This window comes from Lissotriton vulgaris, chromosome 3_1, assembly GCF_964263255.1.
Source record: "Lissotriton vulgaris chromosome 3_1, aLisVul1.2, whole genome shotgun sequence".
In the NCBI taxonomy this organism is placed as follows: Eukaryota; Metazoa; Chordata; class Amphibia; order Caudata; family Salamandridae; genus Lissotriton; species Lissotriton vulgaris.
Window position 1 is genome coordinate 906,364,304 of NC_141689.1, and position 17,220 is coordinate 906,381,523.

General features: G+C 46.9%; 1 protein-coding gene across 1 annotated transcript in view; it reads left to right on the plus strand.

Annotated features, from left to right (window-relative positions):
* FXN (frataxin) overlaps positions 1-17,220 on the plus strand; it is a 110,798-nt gene that overhangs the window by 27,020 nt on the left and 66,558 nt on the right. The window contains exon 2 of the mRNA XM_086963070.1: positions 15,377-15,459. Within this exon, the coding sequence (XP_086819196.1) occupies positions 15,377-15,459 (83 nt within the window). The remainder of the gene's footprint in view (positions 1-15,376; positions 15,460-17,220) is intronic.

Below are 17,220 nucleotides of genomic sequence, written 5' to 3' on the forward strand. Positions count from 1 at the left end.
CTTGCAAAAGCTGGTGGTATTGAATGTCAATCCCACCAGCTTTTGAAAGAGGGGTTACCTGGGTTTTTGGCCCCGTGCGAGACGGCCATGTTGGAAAACCTACCAAACCCACACATTTATGAAAAGTAGACACCCGGGGGCTTCCAAGGAGGTATGGCTTGCGTGGATCCTCCAACGTTCCTTTACCCAGAATCCCTTGCAAACCTCAATTTTTGCAGAAAAAGTCAGTTTTTTCACACTTTTTTTGTGTGGGAAAGCGTGGCGTCACTGGGCTCACACAAATTTCCTCCCACCCAGCGTTCCCCCAGGTCTCCCGATAAAAATGGTACCTCACTTGCGTGGGTAGGCATAGTGGCTGCAACAGGAAACGGTTCAAATTGTACGGTGGTGAATTTACAATACCAAATTGCAAAACAACCTTGATTTTTGGGGGGGGGCACCTGCGTTTTTGGCCCGGGGCTCGGTGGTTTTCTTTGGAAAGTACAAAACCCAAACAATTCTGAAAAGTAGACACCCGGGGGAGTCCAGGGAGGTATGGCATGCGTAGGTCCCCCAATGTTTTCCTACCCAGAACTCCTTGCAAACCTTAAAATTAGGTAAAAATATCACTTTTCCAAACTTTTTTGCGTGGGATCTCCGTGTCGGCAAAAATGTCCTACCACCCAGCGTTCCCCTTGTTCTCCCGAGTAAAAGGATACCTCACTTGTGTGGGTGCCCAAAAGCAGAACAGTCCGAAAATGAATTTTGAAAAAGTAGTATTTGAGCTTTACAAATTAAGCCCCCTGCCTTGGACACAGGCCTTTGGCCCACCCACACAAGTGAGGTATCCTTTTACTCGGGAGAACAAGGGGAACGCTGGGTGGTAGGACATTTTTGCCGGCACGGAGATCCCACGCAAAAAAGTTTGGAAAAGTGATATTTTTACCTAATTTTAAGGTTTGCAAGGAGTTCTGGGTAGGAAAACATTGGGGGACCTACGCATGCCATATCTCCCTGGACTCCCCCGGGTGTCTGCTTTTCAGAACTGTTTGGGTTTGGTAGTTTCCAAAGAATACCACCGAGCCCCGGGCCAAAGACTCAGGTGCCCCCCCCCAAAAATCAAGGTTGTTTTGCATTTGGGTATTGCAATTTCTCCACCGTACGATTTGGACCGTTTCCTGTTGCAGCCACTATGCCTACCCACGCAAGTGAGGTACCATTTTTATCGGGAGACCTGGGGGAACGCTGGGTGGGAGGAAATTGGTGTGAGCGCAGTGACGCCACGCTTTCCCACGCATTAAAAGTGTGGAAAAACGGATTTTTCCAGCAAAAATTGAGGTTTGCAAGGGATTCTGGGTAAAGGAACGTTGGAGGATCCACGCAAGCCATACCTCCTTGGAAGCCCCCGGGTGTCTACTTTTCAGAAATGTATGGGTTTGGTAGGTTTCCCTAGATGACCGTCTAGCACGGGGCCAAAAACCCAGGTAACCCCTCTTGCAAAAACTGGCGGTATTGACATTCAATACAACCAGCTTTTGCAAGAGGGGTTACCTGGGTTTTTGGCCCCGTGCTAGACGGCCATCTAGGGAAACCTACCAAACCCACACATTTCTGAAAAGTAGACACCCGGGGGCTTCCAAGGAGGTATGGCTTGCATGGATCCTCCAACGTTCCTTTACCCAGAATCCCTTGCAAACCTCAATTTTAGCTAAAAAAAAATCATTTTTTTCACACTTTTTTGCATGGGAAAGCGTGGCATCACTGGGCACACACAAATTTCCTCCCACCCAGCGTTCCCCCAGGTCTCCCGATAAAAATGGTACCTCACTTGCGTGGGTAGGCATAGTGGCTGCAACAGGAAACGGTCCAAATCGTACAGTGGAGAATTAAGTTTTCAATTTGAGAGCGTGTGATTCAAGGAAATTGTGACAGACAATTTCAAGTTTGCAGGAGATTCTGGATAAAAATCAACAATAGAATTCACCAGAAAGACATGACCATATACTTCCATGGTTTAACAATAATAACTAAATTTAGTAAGTTATTTATGGCTATAATGTACACCGTAACAGAGTTACTCAAAAGTCAAACATTCAAGGCACGGCTAACTATTCCTTAAAGACACACACATACAGGTTGGATTTGGCACGAGGGCGAGTGATGGTTCAGTACATAAAATTTAATTAACAAGATATTTCAAAAAATGAAATGCTCTGTCAATAAATAAATGCATAAAAACCGAACCAGTGACTCGCAACTCGTGAGCTGTAAAGCCACGACAAGGCACCAACCGTTTTACAGGCCATTCACGCGCCTTTCATACCTGATACAAACCAGACCATTGACACCATCCGGAAAGAACAGCAACACATTACAACAATCACAATAAGGGACAAGGTACACCCTACTTCAGAAAGAGATAAAAGACAAACATTACTGCACAGCCATCAAATCCGCAAGCACACACACATTCTGGTTGGATTTGGCACGAGGGTGAGTGATGATTCTGTACATACAATTGTATTTGCAAGTAATTTCAAAAAAATGAAATACACTGCGTATAATTGAAAGTATGATAAACTGAACCACTGACTCACAGTTCGTGAGCTGTAAAGCCACGTCAAGGCACCAACCTCTTTACAGGCCATTCATACACCTTTCGTACGTGTGACACATACAAAACATTCACACCGCCAGCCGCGGACCCATCACATTTCAACACTCACACCAGCAGACAGCGCCATTCAAGGGCCCATCACTTTCACACGCCCACATTTCTGACATTTCAACAACACAAAATGATGGACTGCGTGGAGTGTCACTCACCTAGCAGTGTGTGTAGTGACCAAAGTAACTACTCACACACCGCCAGCCGAGCGCCAGTCCACCGACACCACCACCCAAGCACCAGACCATGCACACCACTAGCCAAACACCACTCAGCGCACACCGACAGCCAAGTACCACTCCACACACACCACCAGCCAAGCAACACACCACGCACACTGCAAGCCAAGGGGCACTCCACACACAACGCCAGCCAAGCACCACTCCGTGCACAGACAGCCAAGTACCACTCCACACACACCGCCAGCCAAGCGCCACTCCACGCGCACCACCATCCAAGCACCGGACCATGCACACCGCCAGCCAAACACCACTCAGCACACACCGACAGGCAAGTACCACTCCACACACACCACCAGACAAGCACCACTCCACGCACACCCCAAGCCAAGTGCCACTCCACAAACACCGCCAGGCAAGCACCACTCCGTGCACAGACAGCCAAGTAGCACTCCACGCACACCACCAGCCAAGCGCCACTCCACACACACCACCAGCCAAGCGTCACTCCACACACACCACCAGCCAAGCGCAACTCCACACACACCGCCAGCCAAGCACCACTTCGTGCACAGACAGCCAAGTATCACTCCACGCACACCACCAGCCAAGCGCCACTCCACGCACACCACCAGCCAAGCACCACTCCACGCACACCACCAGCCAAGGACAAATCCAAACACAACACCAGGCAAGCGCAAGAGCACGCACATGGCCAACAAAACACCAGACCACGCACACCGCCAGACAAGCACCAGTCCACAGACACCGCCAGACAAGCACCAGTCCACATACACCGGCAGCCACGCGCCAAACCATGCACACCGTCAGACAATGGACACTACACGCAAACCAACATCATACTTTAGTTTTTTTGAAAATGAAAGAAAAACAAAAACAAATTGCAAATTGATACAAATCTACTAACTCAACAACTACACTAAAAAGACTACACAAATGCAAACTTTGAAACTGAACAATAAGACCAACCAGTTCACTTTACCACTCATTGATACTCCCAAAAATTCTTTTGCGTGTGGTACAATCTATAACAAGCAGGTACACACAGCCCGGGGTTTGAAGGGCAGTCAGGGCAGTACATACGAACCTCCTTCCGCAAACCTCTTCGCCAACAGACTCTACATCTCCGACTGGGAAAGTCTTTTGAGGTTGTAGGAGGAATTTGACCAGGAAAATGGCGATCTTTCAATCTGGCAATATCCTCTACCACTCCAACTCTAGGAACACTTGCCTGTTCAACTAAAACAAGGCTGCCTATTACAGACTCCTGAAACTTTTCAAAAGTAATCTTTGAATGGGGACAAGATTTCTGGAACACAACAAAAGCATTAAAGGTTGCCAAGTGGAAAAGATGGATAGCCAACTTCTTGTACCAAATGTAAGACTTACGAAGAGCAGCATACGGTTCCAACCTCTGGTCTACTCTGTCAACACCACCCATGTACTTATTGTAGTGCATTATGCACACAGGTTTGCGCACTTCTGCAACCTGACCCCAAACAGTCACCGGTTCAGTGCTTTCATCATGTATTGTAGTCAACATGTAGACATCTCTCCTGTCTGAAAACTTCACAGCTAGAAGCTCCTCACAACGCAATGCACTACGCTGTCCCCGAGCAAGCTTCTGACACACAAGTTCTTTTGGGAAACCTTTACGGTTTGAGCGGATTGTGCCACAAGCAACAGTGTCCACTTTGCCCAATTCCCTGAACAACCGCACACCAGTGTAGAAGTTATCGACATACAAATGATGGCCTTTGTTAAAAAATCCACGACCAAGTTCCCACACAATTTTCTCAGTCACTCCAAAAGTCGACGGACAACCAGGGGGGTTAATCCTGGATTCCTTACCAGTGTACACCCTGAAATTAGAGACATATCCAGTCTCACTGTCACACAGCATATACAGTTTGATTCCATAGCGTGCCCTCTTACTAGGAATGTATTGCCGAAATACCAAGCGGCCTTTGAACAACAGCAAAGACTCGTCCACTGCAATTTCTTTCCCAGGATAAAAGATCTCAGAAAATCGATCAACGAAATGATCAATGACAGGCCGAATCTTGAAAAGACGGTCACAATCAGGGTGATCTCGTGGCAAAGCAAGACTATTGTCAACAAAATGCATCATCCGAAGCAGAAGCAAATACCGATCACGACTCATGACTGCCGGAAATATAGCTGTAGCCATCAAGGGACTAGTAGACCAATATGAAGCCATTGATGGTTTCCTAAGCAAGCCCATCAAAAAAGTTAAACCCAAAAACTTTTTCATCTCCTCCAAATTTGTGGGAGTCCACCGGGTAGCTCTAGCGTGGGGCTTAAGGCTGGCACTGTTCACCCTCAAAAAATTTTCAGCATACAAATTAGTCTGCTCTACAATCTCTGCCACAAACACATCATCCATAAACAACTTGAAAAAATCAATAGGCAAAAAGTTTTCTGTGTTCACCCTACACCCTGGAACACCAGTAAATTCAGGCAATGCCGGCTGCACCATGCCTGGTGCAACCCAGAGGTCAGAACTTTCAACATCAAGTCTTGCAGCCGCAGGCTGCCGCCCAGCTGCCTCTCGTCTTACTGCACCAACTGGAATACTAGCAACCCCAGGCTGCAGCCCAGATGTCTCTTGCCGCACTATTGGCACAGGAATGTCCTCCGCAACCACAGACACAACAATGTCCTCTGCAACCACAGGCGCAGCAATGTCCTCCGCAACCACAGGCACATCATCCACACCAAAAGTAGCTTCATCAGCACTCAGAGTGTCTTCATCATCAGATGAAGCCATGTGTAGAGAAAACTCACTACCTGAATCTTCACCTCCCACCTCTGGTTCAGAATCAGAGTCAGACTCTGGACCATGGTCAGAGGAAGAATCAAAAAGCAATCCAACAACTTGCTGAGCAGTAATCCGGCGGCTAGCCATTATCCTTACAAATAAAGGAGTCTGCACAAACAACAACAACCCCAACACTGCGCAAAGTAAGATGAAAAATGTAAGCCTTTTTAAAAAAAAAACTAATTTTGAAAATATATACAATTCACTTACAAGACACAACTACACTCACCAGCACCTACTCTGCAAAGACACAGCAAAGGGGCAACGATATCCCACTAGAAAGAAGAAGAAAAAACACTTACATCTACAGAAGGACACATCAAAAACAAATGCAAAACATGTTTTACAATCACAACAAACAGAAACCAAACATACTCGTATTTTACTACACACTTTTCAAAAAAATACAATCACAGTACAATTGAACAAAAAAGAGGTCTCTTACCAAACACATACAACTACAGAAACAGCAGAACAACCAGTAACGGAACCGCACACTGCAACACTCTAAAGAGAAAAAAAACAACACACATTACAACAGGCTATGTCACAGGGTATGTCACAAATGGGGTGTCTGTCCCTAAGGGGGGAAGATTATAAATCATTATAAACGTGGGCCCCCTGGAAGCAACCCTACGGAGGGCAGAGAGGCCAAATAAAGACACGGCAGAACATACTGAAAACAAATGGGCCAAAGGAAGCAACCCTTGGCCAAGGGGTCGCTCCCTATAAAAAACAAAAACCTGGAGTACAGTGGGCTTTTCTACCCCCCCCTGGGACCAGAAACTGTAAAAAAAAAACAGCCACTCCGCCCCCAGGGGGGGGGCAGAATAGTCTACAATATTTATAATGCCCCCTGGAAGCGACCCTTGCCCAAGGGGTCGCTTCCGTTATAAATATACTAACATCCCTGGTGTCTAGTGGGCTTTTCTACCCCCCCTGGGTCCAGATGTGGCCCAAAAAATGGGTGATCTGCCCCCAGGGGGGGGCAGACAAGTCTACAAAAAATTATGGGCCACTAGGAAGCGACCCTTCCCCAAGGGGGTCGCTTCCTTTACAATTAGAAATAAATCCCTGGTGTCTAGTGGGCTTTTCTGCCCCCCCTGGGTCCAGATAACGCACTAACATGGGCGATCTGCTCCCAGGGGGGGCAGAAAAGTCTGCATTGAAAAATGATGGCCCTAGGAAGCGACCCTTCCCCAAGGGGTCGCTTCCTTTACAACTATACATAAATCCCTGGTGTCTAGTGGGCTTTTCTGCCCCCCCTGGGTCGAGATCGCTCGCTAAAACGAGCGATGTCGACCCAGGGGGGGCAGAAAAGTCTGAATGACAAAATAATTGCCCCTGGAAGCGACCCTTGCCCAAGGGGTCGCTTCCTTTTCAAACATAAACAATCCCTGGTGTCTAGTGGGCTTTTCTGCCCCCCCTGGGTCGAGATCGCTCGCTAAAACGAGCGATGTCGACCCAGGGGGGGCAGAAAAGTCTGAATTATAAAAATATTGCCCCTGGAAGCGACCCTTCCCCAAGGGGTCGCTTCCTTTACAATTATACATAAATCCCTGGTGTCTAGTGGGCTTTTCTGCCCCCCCTGGGTCGAGATCGCTCGCTAAAACGAGCGATGTCGACCCGGGGGGGCAGAAAAGTCTGAATTACAAAATATTTGCCCCTGGAAGCGACCCTTGCCCAAGGGGTCGCTTCCTTTTCAAACGTAAACAATCCCTGGTGTCTAGTGGGCTTTTCTGCCCCCCCTGGGTCGAGATCGCTCGCTAAAACGAGCGATGTTGACCCAGGGGGGGCAGAAAAGTCTGAATTACTAAATAATTGCCCCTGGAAGCGACCCTTGCCCAAGGGGTCGCTTCCTTTCCAACAAAAAACATCCCTGGTGTCTAGTGGGGGCATTACTGGTGCAGGATCGCGACGCTGTGCGCGATCCTGAACCAGTAATGCCCAGCATTGGGACATCAGGGGAGAGGAAACAGTGTTTCCTCCCCCCTGATGCCTCAAGGCACCGAGAAATGGCCCCCCCGCCCCACCGGAGCACCAAACACCGACCTTGTTCCTGGACGCGCTGGAAACAAATGGCTTCCAGCGCGTCCAGCGCTTCCTGATGACGTCAGCGCGCGCTGTGCGCGCTGACGTCACCAGGAAGCGTGGGGGGGCCAGGGGGTGGCAGCGGAAAGTCTTCCGATGCCACCCCAGAAAAAAAAAACAAGATCGCTGCACAGGGGGGGGAGCGCCAGCGCTCTCCCCCAGGGCTGTACTGATGACGGAGCGGTTCCGTCATCAGCACAGCCCAACCGATGCTGATGACGGAACCGCTCCGTCATCAGCATCGAAGGGGTTAACACATTATGTGTGTCATGACAAATCATATTACCGCTCTCTACTTCCGGCCTCGCCTTTTTATAAATTCAGAGCTCATTACATTTTTGGGGTATTAACCACCATGCAAGCAAGCTAGATACTTTAATTTTGTTCAGGAGTTACCTCTTTAACATCAAACACTGTGCGCCTAGAAAAACAGTGAAAAGTGAAATATATTCTGTGCTGATACCACATATAACTGAAACTGCTGTTTCCAAAATATTACATGTTTTAAGTATATGATTTAAACACTGCAGTGGAAAACAAGCATTTGCAATGCAATAGGTCTCGCATTAGGAAAGTTTGAGCTGTTGGTATTGTAAATGACAAATTTTATATTTATCTGTTGGTTTTGAAAATAGCGAAATTAATAGCTTTGTCATTTACAATGCCAATAGTTTTAACTTTCGCAAATGTGACACCTATAGCATTTGTAATGCAATATGTGTTGTATTTACGTGACTTAGATGTATTGATAATAACAATGTAGCATAATTATGTGGCAATGAGTGGTATTGTGTGGAGTGTGTTGCATTCAGTAGAGTGTAATTATGTGGCGTGTAATTATGTGGCACTGAGTGGTATTTGGAGTGTATGTTGCATTGAGTGCAGTGTAATTATGTGGCGGGTAATTATGTGGCACTGAGTGGTATTTGGAGTGTATGTTGCATTGAGTGCATTGTAATTATGTGGTGTGTAATTATGTGGCACTGAGTGGTATTTGGAGTGTATGGTGCATTGAGCGCAGTCTAATTATTTAGCATATAATTATGTGACACTGAGTGGTATTGTCTGGAGTGTATTTTGTATTCAGTAGAGTCAGTAGAGTGTAATTATGTAGCGTGTAATTATGTGGCACTGAGTGGTATTTGGAGTGTATGTTGCATTGAGTGCAGTGTAATTATGTGGCGTGTAATTATGTGGCACTGAGTGGTATTTGGAGTGTATGTTGCATTGAGCGCAGTCTAATTATTTAGCATATAATTATGTGACAGTGAGTGGTATTGTCTGGAGTGTATTTTGTATTCAGTAGAGTCTAAATATGTGGCATGTAATTATCTGGCACTGAGTGGTATTGTTTGGAGTGTATGTTGCATTGAGTGCAGTGTAATTATGTGGCACTGAGTGGTATTTGGAGTGTATGTTGCATTGAGTGCAATGTAGTTATGAAGCATAATTATGTGGCACTGAGTGGTATTGTGTGGAGTGTGTTGCATTCAGTAGAGTGTAATTATGTGGCGTGTAATTATGTGACACAGTGGTATTTGGAGTGTTTGTTGCGTTGAGTGCAGTGTAATTATGTGGTGTGTAATTATGTGGCACTGATTGGTATTTGGAGTGTATGTTGCATTGAGTGCAGTGTAATTATGTGGCTTGTAATGTGGCACAGAGTGGTATTTGGAGTGTACGTTGCATTGAGTGCAGTGTAATTATGTGGCGTGTAATTATGTGGCACTGAGTGGTATGTGGAGTGTATGTTGCGTTGAGCGCAGTGTAATCATGTAGCATATAATTATGTGGAGTGTATGTTGTATTCAGTAGAGTGTAATTGTGTGGTGTGTAATTATGTGGCACTGAGTGGTATTGTTTGGAGTGTATGTTGCATTGAGTGCAGTGTAATTATGTAGCATATAATTGTGGCACTGAGTGGTATTGTGTGGAGTGTGTGTTGCATTCAGTAGAGTGTAATTATGTGGCGTGTAATTATGTGGCACAGAGTGGTATTCAGAATGTATGTTGCATTGAGTGCAGTGTAATTATGTGACGTGTAATTATGTGGTGCGGAGTGGTATTTGGAGTGTATGTTGCGTTGAGTGCAGTGGATTTACGTAGTATATAATTATGTGGAGTGTATGTTGTATTCAGTAGAGTGTAATTGTGTGGCGTGTAATTATGTGTTGGTCTGACTTGTTACAACCATGGCAAATCTAACCAGTCTTGTCTTTGGGAACTATTAGTTTTGATACTGGGTTTTAGCCATGCTGCACAGTATGCATGGTGCTGTGTAGCATGGCTAAAGAATTTATTAAAAAAATATGATACGAATGGCAGTGTCATTTTAAAGGCACGCCTACAAAATTATGCCAGTGTTTTTATTTTTTTTTAGTTACTTAAAAGGAACAAGGTATTACGCTATATTTTCAAATTCGCACTCCTTTTTGAGAAGCCTTCGCTTTATTATTTAACATAAAGTGTCAAGAACGAAATATGCACTTTTAAAAACACTAAGGGCGCCGGTAATCAAGTGCTATGTTAAATAATAGAAACAATCCAACTACTAAAGCGAATGTGTTTATAGTAAAAATCCGATTATTGGTAATCGACTGTGGCCGAGTACTCACGGCAGCGATTGTTGGCCTGCGAGGTCCATTGGATGCGGGAATCTTAGGCCGCTGTTCTCCGCGGGGTGCGGGGCTGGAGGGGCTTCCACTCGCGAAGAGAAGCTATGATACAGCTGCGGGCTCTTCAAGTCCGGCGGCTCTGGCACCACAGGGATGGACAGGTTCAGGGTCCCGCCCCCAGTATTTCAATGAGGGGTGCAGAGGACACGGAGCGCTTCTCGCCTCACGCTCTCCGCCCGCAGAGTAGGAAATGGGAACCACGGCTGTGTCTGGAGTAGATCGGGTTCCCCTTGTCACCATGGACACTGCTTTGAACCATCCCATTGGCTGACCAGGCATTCTAAGTTTTAAAGGAGCATTGTACAAGCATATTCGCGGACACAGGATCACTATTTGATGACACTGAGCGCTGAATAGCGCGCGCCTTGAAATACATTTTCAAGTTTCTCCCCGCGTTGCTGTTATTCGAATAAAAGATAATCATTTCAGAAGAGTGAAAGCTGTGTCACCTTTGGATGACTTGAATATGTAGCCTTCAGTGTACCCAACTTAAAACCAGTAGCGATTACCTAAAGCCAGATGCATAATAAAAATCTGTTTTCTTTTTTTCAATTCAATGATGAACGGTACTTGAAGAGGAAGCCTCCTTCTCATAAGATGGCCTGAGTGTCTGCACGCTCGAGGCCTCCGCCTACCCTTCCTGCAGTTTCGCTTGCACTTTCTTCGCCGCACCAGTCCCTTTTCTATGTCGGCGCTGCACTGAAGGACACAGTCAGTGGCTGCATCTGACGTCACATCCCCGGGCGCCGCAGCTTGCTGCGTTAGTGTGAGCACCGGGGCAGGGCCACGAACTTGGTGCCACGTCCGGGCTAAAGCTGGGGCGGCAGAACACCAACATGAACCCGGCACACCACGAGCATCCGTGAGAGCAGCAGCCGCAGCCGCAGCCATGGAAGCCCGCTACAATCTGAAGAGCCCCCGTAAGGATAAGCAAAGCCCCTCCCTCTCGCTCATTGTGAGCCTGGCAGAGGGCAGCTACCCGTGTCACCCAACCACCGTGTGTGTGTGTGGGGGGGGGGAGGGCAGAGGGCGGCGGCGGCGGCGTGTGTATGCGTGCGTGTCTTTGTGTGTGCAGGGGGGTGGGGGCGGTAGCGTGTGTATGTGTGCGCGCGCCTGTGTGTGTGTGTGTGCGTGCATGCAGAGGGGTGGGGGGTGTCTGTGTGTGTGCGCCGTTAATGCATGCGAGCGAGCGAAGCGAAAGCAGGGGCTGTGAGTTCGTCTGCGCAAGCGCGGCTCAGGCGCGCGCTCCCGCGGTCAAAACTGAGACTGCAAAAGCGCTCGTCTGAGTCGTGTCCACATTCCCAAATACGGATGACAATAGTTGTCGAAGCTGACAGCAATCAATGCTTCGCCTTGAATGCAGGTCGAGCTTCGACCTAAAAAGCATATTCTGTTTCAGGGGAATTGCCTCCCTGACAAAACACAGATGGCTGTGCTAGAAGGCAACAGTAAATAGACTCTGGGCTTCTGCCAGTGGCAGTAGTAAATATTCTCTCTCCTTTTTAGGTTTCGATAGAATGATCTCTGTGTGCTGCCAGTCTTTTGCCTGAAAGATGTTTCTGCTGCTAGAAGGTCAGAGCAATATAGAGCAACATATCTGGAATTCACAGATTATTGTACTAAATAAGATCAGCTTGCTTAGCTTCCGTGCAGAGCTACGGATGCACTCTGTTTTGCATAGAGGGAAATCAGGAAACTTCTTATAACTTGTTCCTGCCCCAATCCCTACGGCTGTAGAACCTTTCTTTGGAGCACATACTCCAATCTCTACTGCTGTAGAACCTTTCTTTGGCGCACATGCTCCAACCCCTGCTGCTGTAGAGCCTTTCTTTGGAGCACATGCTCCAAACCCTACAGCTGTAGAACTTTTCTTTGGAGCACATGCTCCAATCCCTACTGCTGTAGAACCTTTCTACGGAGCACATGCTCCAATCCCTACTGCTGTAGAGCCTTTCTTTGGAGCACATTACCCAACTCTACTGCTGTAGAACCTTCCTTTGGAGCACTTCATCCAATCCCTACAGCTGTAGAACCTTTCTACAGAGCACATGCTCCAATCGCTGCTGCTGTAGAACCTTTCTTTGGAGCACAAGCTCCAATCCCTGCTACTGTAGAGCCTTTCTTTGGAGCACATGCTCCAATCCCTACAGCTGTAGAACCTTTCTTTGGAGCACACGCTCCAATCCCTAGTGCTGCATAACCTTTCTTTGAAGCACATCCTCCAATCCCTACTGCTGTAGAACCTTTCTACGGAGCACATCATCCAATCCCTAGTGCTGTAGAACATTTCTTTGGAGCGCATGCTCCAATCCCTACTGCCGTAGAACCTTTCTACGGAGCACAGGGTCAAATTCCTGCTGCTGTAGAACCTTTCTTTGGAGCACATGCTCCAATCCATACTGCCAGAGCACATGCTCCAATCTCTACTGCTGTAGAAACTTTCTTTTGAGCACACCACCCAATCTCTACTGCTGTAGAACCTTTCTTTGGAGCACATCATCCAATCCCTACTGCTGTAGAACCTTTCTACAGAGCACATGCTCCAATCCCTGCTGCTGTATAACCTTTCTTTGGAGCACAAGCTCTAATCCCTGCTACTGTAGAACCTTTCTACGGAGCACATCATCCAATCCCTGCTGCTGTAGAACCTTTCTACAGAGCACATGCTTCTCAGAATTGCCCTGGTCTGGACAGTTGTCACCTCCTATTTAACCCCTCCTGTGCTCATGACGAGCTCAGCTCGTCAAAGGGCACAGTGGCGCTGTGCTCATAACGAGCTGAGCTCGTCATGACCCGTGCGGCGCTCACACACGGGGATAATTCCCCTGCTGTGCTGAGCGTTCAATGAAAACGGGCGAGGTCATGACGAGCGCACATGAGCACAGCGCCACCATGCAGCGTGACGAGCCAAGCTCGTCACAAGCACCGTGGCGCTTTAGCCCCGCGGCGAAGGGGTTAACAGAAGTGCAGTGCCTTACGTACACAGATAGAACATGAATAAACATTGAAACTACAGTGCCACGATCAGATGACACCACATACATTGAATCCTTGTCAAGGAACAGCCGCATTTTAATACTGTGACTTGTTCACATGGCCATGTCTCTAGACACCTCCCAAATCCTTCTGTCCTTTCACCCTGCCAGACTCCTTTAATCAAGTCGGTTAGTCTGTCTAAATCTCCTGTCTCCTGGACAGTGCTTAATTAAAAAACAAAAGTCTGTCACAAGCGCCGGTGTTGACATTTAACCCCTCCTGTGCTCATGACGAGGTCAGCTCGTCATGTGCCACGGCGCTCCGGTGCTCATGACGAGCTGAGCTTATCATGTCCGCGCCCATTAAATGGAACGCTCGCATGCTATGTGAATTCCCCTGCTGTGCTGAGCATTCCATTGGAACGAGCGTGGTCATGATGAGCACCGGAGCGCCGTGGCTCATGACGAGCTGACCTCGTCATGAGCACCAGGGCGCTGTCTGCGCACCCACCCCCCAGCACAGCGGGGGGGACAGCCCTGCAATGAAGGGGTTAAGCGCCTGTGCCGAGCGCCGGAAACCACCAGCTCAAATTAAGCATTGCTGCTGGATTACTCAGACAAAGGTTTTCTGCCACGAACTCTCCATGTAAAAACTCTACTTTTTGGATCAACCACCATGAGCTCTTTAGACTCTAGTCAGGTTTCCTGAAGTTCCAAAAGTGTCTCAGAATTCCCTATTTCCTTCACTCAGTCTGTGACTAAAAACCTACATTGAGATTATGAATCTGATGTACAAAGGGATTTTGTGGTAACAAAACCTGTGATTCGTAAAATGACATAGTTTGCAATAGCAAAATAATGTTATCGTTTACAAAAGCCATTTACAAGTCAGGAAAATCATACTGACTCATGAATCCTTTATAAATTTCCAAAAAAGAGGTGGGTGAAAGGGCATCATATTTGCGGTTCACAGAGGGTTGTATCAGTGTTTTGTGACCTCCACAACTGCGTGCTTCCCCAAATGACTTCGCTTTTTTTTAAACATTTTATTTTAAAATCACCAGATAGCCCTTCACGTTACAAGGGTGGCTTTAAAAAAATGTTTTGCATTGTAGAAATGCACATGCAGGAATGGAGGACTAATGTCCTTCAAAGGCCTGCATCCCTGTGTTTGCAGCCATTCGTAGAGGGACACAAAATGCGACCTGCCTCGTTAATAATAATGAGAGTAGAGGTTTTGTGACTCTTTGAATGTACATTTTAAGATGCAACCAATTGGTACATCAGCAGCATAGCGAAATGCTGGGCAGGTTGCAAAAAGTCAGTGTGCTGTTCACATGCACTATATTGTCCAATAATACATCAGGCCTTTATCTTTTAGTTTCACTTCCACTGGAACCACTGTGTATATCAGACCATTCATCTGGTCCCCCCACCTCCTCTTTACCTTCAAAGCAGAGTGTATTAGCTCATTCTGGTCCCACCTAACTCTCATCCTTATCATTAACAGTTGCAGCTAAACAGCAGCAACCAGCATGGAAACAATGATTCCCAAACACTCATAAGACCCATTATCACTTCACCCCTGAATTATGGAGAACCCTAGTAGCAATTGGTTCTGGGGTGGGGAAATAAGTAGTATTATTCCTGGGCATTCGTAACCGAGGCCAAAGTGTGAAAATTAGCTAAGACCATACTTAGCCTCCTTTGTTTGTGCTTCGCTGCATATCGCCTGTCTGTCAGTTTGTTTACAGTGACCAAAGCCCCCAGACATGCTTTAGATTGAGACAGTAATTCCTACATTGTAGAATTCTGGGTGTATTTGTTTGGAAATGGGGTCTGCGGCTAACAACAACGTTTGTGATACTATAGTCTTGTCTTTCATAGAGTATGTATTGCAACAAAAATGATTCTGAAATGTTTTTTATTGGGATTCTAACATTCAGAATTTGGAGCGCCATCAGAATGCAGCACACGTGCATAGTCTCCTAAGAAGTTCGAGGAAAGCAGGAACCTCAAGTATCTCAAGGTAAAGGAGCACTTTAATGTCTGTAGATCTATTTTTTATGTGTATTTGATTTTCACTTTTCCCCTTTCTCTAGTAAGAATCTCACACCCATACTGTAGAAAATGAATAAGACACGCACGTAAACTTTCATAGTAATTATTGTCCTGGTGCAGCAATGCTGGGAATTTACTTCTTTAGAAGCAAGAGGTCTTCTGAAACAATGGTATTTAGACAGAATTTGAGTGGGCCGCAACACTTAAAAAACAAAAAAAATCCCCCCTTCCTACTGAGGAATGGCAACTGATCCAGCTTAAGATATTGCACCGGGTATATTATGACGGGACTACCTACATCGCATGGGGAGGGCGGCTTCCCTGGGATGCTTGCGATTTGGAGTTGCCACAGGTACCTTTTTAAATACACGATTTTGAGTTGCGCAGCAATTCCGGCATACTGGAAACGGGGGGTGAAGAGCTTAGTCGAGTGCTGGGCAGGCAGGGTCGGATTGGGATCATAATTCGGCCCGGGCACTGACGAAAAAAGTGGCCCACATTCAAGAGGCGTGGCCCATATTCAAGAGGCGTGGCCCACATTTAAGGGCGTGCCCTTTCATGAAATACCATTTGCACAGACAAGGAATGAAAGTGGGAGGATACTGTTCTTGCACACGACACAGGGCCAAGGTGACAATGGCCTACATGCTGAGCAACTAAAAAAAATAGCAAGGCCTCTTTTTGTCACAATATTATTCCAGCCGCACCTGAAAAGCAGCAAAGCCCCTGCTATTACTAACCTACTCAGCCCTCCCCAGACCTTCAGCTCAGGAGCACATGAACAGAGGTAAGGCCCCCTGCAATTAGTAAATTAATCAACCCTCCAGGCCTTGGGAAAATGTCCTGGCAGGGGAGCACAAAACACAGCTTTCTGGGTCATCCAAGGCAGCCAGGTAGCCAGGGGGGAGGCTGAGGTGAAGCTGGTGCATGGGAAGTGCCTTCCCAGTGTGTTCTGGCAGTTTGAGTATTTACCATTTACTGTAGTATTACCCCTGTACCTGTGTATGGTACCCTTTTGTAACTTGCACAAGTCACTTTTCTCTTGTAACACACTGTTTGCTACCTCTCACTTTTGTTTGCTTTAGGTACTTGCACAACTGCCACCATTGCCTACGTAACGTTTGTTATTGTGCTGGAGTGTCTGCCATTAATTGCAGTACTATACCTCTACTTGTATTTTGTACGCTTTTGTAACCTGCACACATATCTCTTTTTCCTCCTGTAATGTATCGTTTGCTCCTCTTGTATTTTGGTTGCTCACTATTGTCACTTTTGATTCATGTAACTTAACGTTTGCTTTTGTAATTTGTCCACTTATAATTTTCTCCTCATGTATTATTGCTGTTCCTAGTGTGAAGCGCTCTGACACCTTCGGGTAAAGTCCGCGCTATATAAAATCGCATAAATAAAACAAAAAAATTTCAAACATCACCAGGCCCACACAGCAAGACCCATTCTTCCTCGCCCACTATGCCCTGAATGTGAAGGGCTGTGGGCGAGGTGTTGACTAACACCGATTCTGGGCTGCATGGGCGCCAGGGGGCCGAGGTGCAAATGGCTCAAAGGCCTGAGAAACAGCTGGCCCCCAGGGAGGCCGATTATTGCAAACAATCACCCCTCCCCAGCCCAGCCTTCGCTTGATTGCTTGGCAGGGTAGGGGTGAAGGAGAGCCCACAGCTGACAATCGCTGTCTGGCCGCACAGCGAGGCTGCTTTCATTTTCTCAGTCT